The 6,586-nt window shown below is 44.0% G+C and overlaps 1 protein-coding gene across 1 annotated transcript; it reads right to left on the reverse strand.

Annotated features, from left to right (window-relative positions):
- Nucleotides 1-271: 271 nt before the first annotated feature.
- On the reverse strand, nt 272-6,034 carry LOC109538666 (ras-associated and pleckstrin homology domains-containing protein 1). The gene is made up of 10 exons (XM_019906021.2): nt 5,678-6,034; nt 5,385-5,619; nt 5,099-5,328; nt 4,887-5,039; nt 4,615-4,814; nt 4,438-4,557; nt 4,176-4,357; nt 3,880-4,042; nt 3,564-3,819; nt 272-3,505 (listed from the first exon to the last, which is right to left on the reverse strand). Exons 1-10 carry the CDS (start codon nt 6,017-6,019, stop codon nt 2,228-2,230), a joined length of 3,159 nt encoding a protein of 1,052 aa, XP_019761580.2. The 5' UTR covers nt 6,020-6,034; the 3' UTR covers nt 272-2,227.
- Between the last annotated feature and the right edge of the window lie 552 nt (nt 6,035-6,586).

Genomic DNA, 6,586 nt, shown 5'->3' on the forward strand with positions numbered 1-6,586 from the left:
CTGGGTGAAAAAACGTGTGAACAGGATGCTGGATGAATGGTTGGATCTTTCCTGGTCGTACGCCTTATTGTCAAGAATTGCCAAAAAATGGCGCGTCTTTATACAAGGTGTAAGAATACATTAACATTACTCTGCTTAGGAACACACAGTTAGTTGCAGCTGTGCATCTTATTCTAAGATTGTAAGATTTTAGACTATTTTAGCTATTTTTTTGACTTTCCTCCTATTATTTTTTTTGTTTTTTATGCAAATACACGAATGAAAAGCCCACTATTTTAAATATGATTTATTTATAATTTAATACTATATGTAACAGTTAGTATATCAATATTATAAATGGTAGACAGTGTATACAAAGTGTTTATTACAAATAAGCACCTCGTCGTAGTTGAAGCCGAACCGTTTCGGATAAAACTGAACAAGAAAAACAATGAATCAACCAAAACCCTGTCGATCTACAACGCCCCGGTTCCGTTTTGAAACTTTAGCAGTTTTTTAAAATAATTTAATTATTATACATGTCTACAATAAGGGTTAGTAAAAAATAAAAAGTTTAAATAAACTTGCTACGTATACGCAATGGCATTGTAGAGATCCTCCAGTATATTATTTATATGCATTCAAATGAACGTACAAATATCCTACAAATACGCTTAAATAAAATGTACAGTTTGTTGCGATTAGTTTATAGGAATAATGAATGTTCGTATCGACCGTCGCGGATTAACCGAAGACAACTATTTACACAAGAAGTATGATTCGCAAAATGGTAATTAATTTAAATCAAGTTGTCGTTTGAACCCTGTAACACCTCAGCGCAGAAGAATATATCAAAAAAGTCACATCTCTACTAATTACGTTAAACAGCTTACCATTTTGATATACCCTTATAAACAAATGTTATTCAACTAATCACTGTAAAAAGTGTTTATAAAATTTATAAAAACACACAAATTTCGCTACGTCTAACCCCTAGAATTTATACCTAGAAGCACCATAAATTGTTTGACATTTCTCATGAAACACTGACTGCTAGAAAACTAATGTATGTACAAAAAACTATAATGGTTTTTTTTTCGAATCATTGAAAGTAACTAGAAAGTCAGCAAAATCACTCGTGTAATAATGGCACATCATTCTTTCTCTACAATTTACTTAATAAATCACAATTTTGCCTGAAAATTATCGTAGGCAGTATTTGTTAGAAAGTCTTAGCCTAGAATCGTCTATCATTGCTGGTAGTGGCAGTACTTTTTAATGTGCAATGAAATATAACTTTCGAAAAAATGTCTCAAATCGCATCAGTTCAACGTGTCGGTGTCAACTTGTAATATGCACTGTTTGTATAGTAATGCATGTAATGGATATAATGGATAGTTATAGGGAAAGACAACAAAGGGCAGTCACATAAAGCTTCAATTCTGCCGATAAATATATATACAGGGAATTGAGACTTGAATCTATTTCCATTTGCAGCCAACCATATCAGACTACCATACGCGTTTTATCGTATGATAATGCTGTTATTGTTGGTCCTATTGTTGACTGGTTTTTATACCTGCTTCTGCTCTTTCCAATGTCTGATTTCTAATGGAAATTTATGACTGATTGGGTTAAAACCAAAAAATTCATTTTTTTTAATATATAGAATTACCTAATTTAAAAACATCAATTAAACAACTAAAACGTGGGCTTCAAAACGCTGGCTATTAAGTTATTCTTTAAGTAACGGTAAAATATTCAATTTACTAGTCGACAACAAAAGTAATTTCCAGCACCAATTTCTCATGTTTGCACCCAAGATCTAACAACACTCTGTATGTATATTTCGCCAGCTTCTAAACGTCCATTAATTAGTATATGGGATATCAAAAGCTTCATTGGTCACGCTAATGGGAAACGTTACAATCGTTCAAAAAATATAACATTCTAGGTGTGACCAGATTTTACGCAACGTCTCTAGTTGCCCCCGAAAAGGTAGAGGAAGGCGACCGACACTCACTTTTTCATTCATGAAGGAACATAGTTGAGAAGATTAAGCAGAGTTTTTTACTCACTAAATTAAATTACTGGTTCGTTCCACTTGGTGCAACGTTGTGCGCAAATAGTTCCTCTACCCCGTCAACCTGTTGGTTGTTAAGATCTGGCACAGCCTTAGTAGGAAAATCAATAGGCTTTAGGTTTGATATGAGATATTTGTTCAAAAGCTATATTATGAAACACAGCATCAGTGCATTTTAGGGGTCGACAGGTGGGTGGTTTCGCTCCGCTTTGGAGGCGGCGGTGGGGGCCGTTTAGAGTTCCGGATGTCGCCCCTCAAATGAACCGGGGAGGAGACGTACTCCACTACTCCATCCGGACTATCCCTGTAGACGTTTTCGTAGAGATTATTCGGCCCGTAGTGCTCCTTGACCCAGTTGGAGACATTGTGCTCCTTGTAGTCGGGCAGCAAAGTGGGCGGGTCCCGGAACCCCAACACTTCATGGGGCGTGGTTTCCGGTTCCAGCTTGCATTTCTGGGCGACCTGCCACTTTTTCCTCATCACCCTCTGCAGGTCTTTTAGGAACTCCTTTGGAGGCTCGACCAGCTTCTTCGGGCTGGAGAGCTTGGTGCTTTCCGACCTCTTTGGCGGATTGGGCTTTTTTGGTAGGGGCGGCACCTCTTGGGGCGTCAAGTTGAAGCTGATCTTTTTACTGCCCTTCTTCGGGCTGGTCGGCTCCTGGAATGCCACTTTCTTTGGCGCCTTGGGCGAATTTCGCACTTCGTACACACTCCCGTAAATGGTGTTGCCCGATGATCCGCTGCTGTTGCTGCTCGATATGCTATTGGAGGAAATCTGCCTGGGCAGCGACACCTGCCGCATTGACGACCTTAAGCCGCTGTTATTGGAAAACGCTGAACCACCAGGAAGCGTGCTCGATTGTCTGTATTGAGGCGGATTAACATATGGAGGAGCCTGGTGGAACCCATTAGTGGCGGTTCCATAGGCGGGCAGGTTTCTGTCGTGGTTCTGGCCATAGATTGGGCTACCTTGGGGAAAAGCGCCCCCGTTCCTGTGGGTGGGGCTGAAGGCGTTGGGCGGGCTGGTTTGAGTGGGGGTACTGCAGTTGGAATTGGGCGGGCTCACGCAGGGTGTGTTCAGTCTCGAATGTGTTGGGGTTTGGTCGGGGGACATCCCCTGGATCGGGGTTCTTTCAGGACTCAGCACATTGGTGGGCGTAGCTGAAGCACTAGAACTTGCGCTTCCTCCGGCTCTTCGCCGCATCGTCCCAGTGTCTTCGCCTGGGGGCGGCGGCAGCGACATCAGACTCAGCTGACTCCCCGTCAGCTCGCTGCCGCTCATCGGGGGCAGGTCGCTGAGATTCGGGGGCGGCGGTAAACTGTCCAGGGACAAATTCGAATTGTAGACCTCAGGGGGCGGAGGAGGTAGTTGGTAGTTCAAGGGCTCGTTGATGGTGTCGCCGTTTGAGTCCGGAGGGGGTGGCAATGATATGATGGAATCCGTCTGAAACAATCGAGTTACTAGTGACGCTTTTGCTGGCAGAGTGGAAACCTGAACCTACCATACTAGACAGCTCCGGGCTGGTAGGCGAAGTGGCCGGACTTCTTAGCGAAGAGGCGCTGGGGGGCCGGTCTCCAAATGGGCTCGATCTATCGCCGAACGGACTCACTCGCTCCCTCACGGGCGTTCCGCAAAGGGGCGTCGAGTTTCCGCTTCTGGTGCCCATCGAGTCCAAAGACCCTCGCGATTTGTATGAGTGCTGTCGCTTCAGGGTGCCAGTGTTGGAGGAATCGTCGTTGGAATTGTTGGATTTTCGCCTGCAACAAACCGTACATTTTTAGAGAGCTCTAGACTTCCCGATCAACCGCCTCTCTCACCTGCTATGCCGTCTTGTCAATGTCCCGGTATTCGTATAAGACACTGGACTGATTGGCAATGTTCCATCGACTTCGTCTCTCGTTTCGCCAACTTCCTTCAGTTGTCTCGTCATATTCGTTAGCGGTAAATTCGGCTTCATTGAAGGTTTTCGTTTGATTGTGCCTATAACATCATTATCATCATAATGATTTCTTTGGATACAGTTACTTCACAGCAGAAGAAATAAAGCTTCAAAGTGTAGGCTTCGCCCAGCTGACGAGAATCGAGCCGATTCTTCCATCCTCTTTGCACTTACCCATTGGAAATTCAGAGTCGAAGGCATTTTCGCAACTGGAAGGGGCTCCATCGGACATGCAGCCGCTCGAACTGGAACTGCTGGCTCTGCTGTGTCGGCCTGAACTGGAACTGGCTTCGCTAGTTGCCGAGTAAATTTCACTTCCAGACGCTGTCCCATAACCAGCTTCACTTCCAGAATATCTGCAACAAATTTATCACATGATCCATTGAAGTTCGAGTAAAAAGAGCCAACAGTTGAATTCGGCAAGTTCTTCACTCACCCTTGGGTTGGAGTTGTGCTGTTAGACTGGATGCTTTGCACTGCGATCGACTGCACCGAGCAGCTTCGAGCATTTGCCAAAATATCCATTTCCTCCTGCGCCAATTCGTCCATTAAAGCCCTGCAAAATTCAACCAATCGTCAACAGTGGAACGGACACCACAACCGGGACATTTACCTGTAGTTGTACATCAGCTGCTTCCCAAACTTAGCAATCCGCATTCCAATAATCCATTTTTCCAGAGTGGCCTGATCTTCGGCGCAGAGGTACTTGATGAACTTGGTCGACTTTGGCTCCTGCAGACGGGGATGTTTGATGGCGAAGCAACAGTCAGTTGGCGCCTTGAACTTCTTCTTCCATCCCACCCCATAGTACACCTGACGATAGATTTTTGCTAAGTTGTAAGGCGAAAAACCACAAAAAAATGCCGTTGTAGTTCGAGCTCTTACCTGGTTGTTGTCGAAGGTAGCCAAACACACCAGGTCTTTGGCGCTTTTGATTTTCTCCTTCGGAAAGTAGTAGAGGCCGGATGCGCGCAGCACAAAGTGGTACTTTTTCCAGCCCTTCTTCGAATCCGCCTTCAAGTAAAGTGGGCCTTCAACCTAGAGAATTCAACATGTTGATTAGAAGTTGAAATCGGTTGATGCTGACAGGTTCAAACCTCTGGCAAGCTCCCATTGGTCGAGGCGAAGAAATCCTCCAGCAGCATATTTCTGGAATGCTCGTCGTAGTCGGAGGAATCTTTGAGGTCTTTGGAAAGAAGAAACTGCTCTGGCTGCACAAAGAGTTTGATTTTATCATGGCGTTCCACAAAGTAGATTTTGTTCTTTGACTCCCGCGTCCACAGAAGGAGATTGTCCACCAGCAGCTCATGGTCTTCATAAAACCGTTCTAAAAAAGGTTTCAATATAGTTGAGGAATTTTCGTTTTCCCCATCTGGTACTCACCCATGTATAAATCAGGCAAATGCTCAACAATGGCCCACTTCGGGTCCATCTTCACATGGTTCTTATCAGCTAAAAGTCGTGTCACGTAAGAGCACAACATCTTCTCATCCACCAAGAGTGACTTGGCACATCCATCAGTAGTAAACACTTTGACGAACAGCTTTTGAATGTTGGCTTCCTTGATTTTTTCCATTGCCATTCGGATCTTTTCCGCCTTTATTCTGGAAGCATCGTCCTGGAGCAAAAACGGCTTGATTAGGTCGATGTTGAAATAGTTGAGCCGCAAAACTTACTTGGTGAATATTCTGCAAGTTGAGGGTTTGAGGTTTGGCGCCGCTTCCGCCGCTGCTCGCTGACGATTCGCTGGAAAGCATCGAAACCGTATCGCTGAATGCCGAATCGTTATCCGGCGATTCTGTCCGGCCACTTTCATTTTTTCCCCCTAGGATAGAATCGTCGCTCAATCCTCTGGAAGCTTCGGAGGATGATCTGCTGTGTGTTCTGGATTCGTGAAGTGAAAGCTTCTGCACATCTGGAAGTGGAAAATAAGATAAGAGGAGAGGAAAAAGTACTGGAGAAGCAACTAAATAGCGCTGAATGCACCATGAACTATAGCGGGGTGTAAACACAAACATTATTTTCGGCTAAGTTCAAGATCCTGCACGGTCACACCTAATGTGCACGATCCGAAATAGATTCCAGAATTACGTCGCGTTTCTTTGGCTGTTTAGCCAACAACTTGGAAGTCGAGAAAGCTGCGGCAACTAGTTGAAACTTGCAAAGAACATTAGCATTTTTTAAAGCAATAATTAGAGGTTGTGGAACATTTCCAGATACTATTAAATTATCGGCATATTTCCTAGTGCCCTGAAAGTTCCGAAGGAATTTCCATTTTGCAGTTAGATTGCCAAGTTTTCCTCCATTTTCACCAAGGGCGGATCCAGGGGGGGGGTCATGGGGGTCATGGGGATTTTGCCACTTAAAAAAACCACGCAAATCTAAAACTAACTGAACTCAAGCATTTATTGAGAAAACTGCCAACATTTTCTGATCGATGGTTCACTTGCTAAAAAGGCCATTTATTTCTCTCTAGAATAACGTACAAGTGAGCGTTCTTGCTCATTTTGCCTCCGAGAAATGAGCAAAAACGGGACGGAAAACATGGAATTTTGGCATAATCTTGCACCGAAGTGTCTGATATT

This window comes from Dendroctonus ponderosae, unplaced genomic scaffold (assembly GCF_020466585.1).
Source record: "Dendroctonus ponderosae isolate FM_Combo_2020 unplaced genomic scaffold, Dpon_F_20191213v2 Dpon_F_20191213_3, whole genome shotgun sequence".
NCBI lineage: Eukaryota > Metazoa > Arthropoda > Insecta > Coleoptera > Curculionidae > Dendroctonus > Dendroctonus ponderosae.

Excerpts from the sequence above, each read along its gene's own strand:
- LOC109538666 (XM_019906021.2), bottom strand. The coding sequence starts at position 6,019 with ATGTTTGTGTTTACACCCCGCTATAGTTCATGGTGCATTCAGCGCTAT. Across the intron at positions 5,040-5,098 it reads CCAATGGGAGCTTGCCAGAG|GTTGAAGGCCCACTTTACTT; the intron begins GTTTGAACCTGT and ends TGAATTCTCTAG. Across the intron at positions 4,358-4,437 it reads AGCACAACTCCAACCCAAGG|ATATTCTGGAAGTGAAGCTG; the intron begins GTGAGTGAAGAA and ends AATTTGTTGCAG.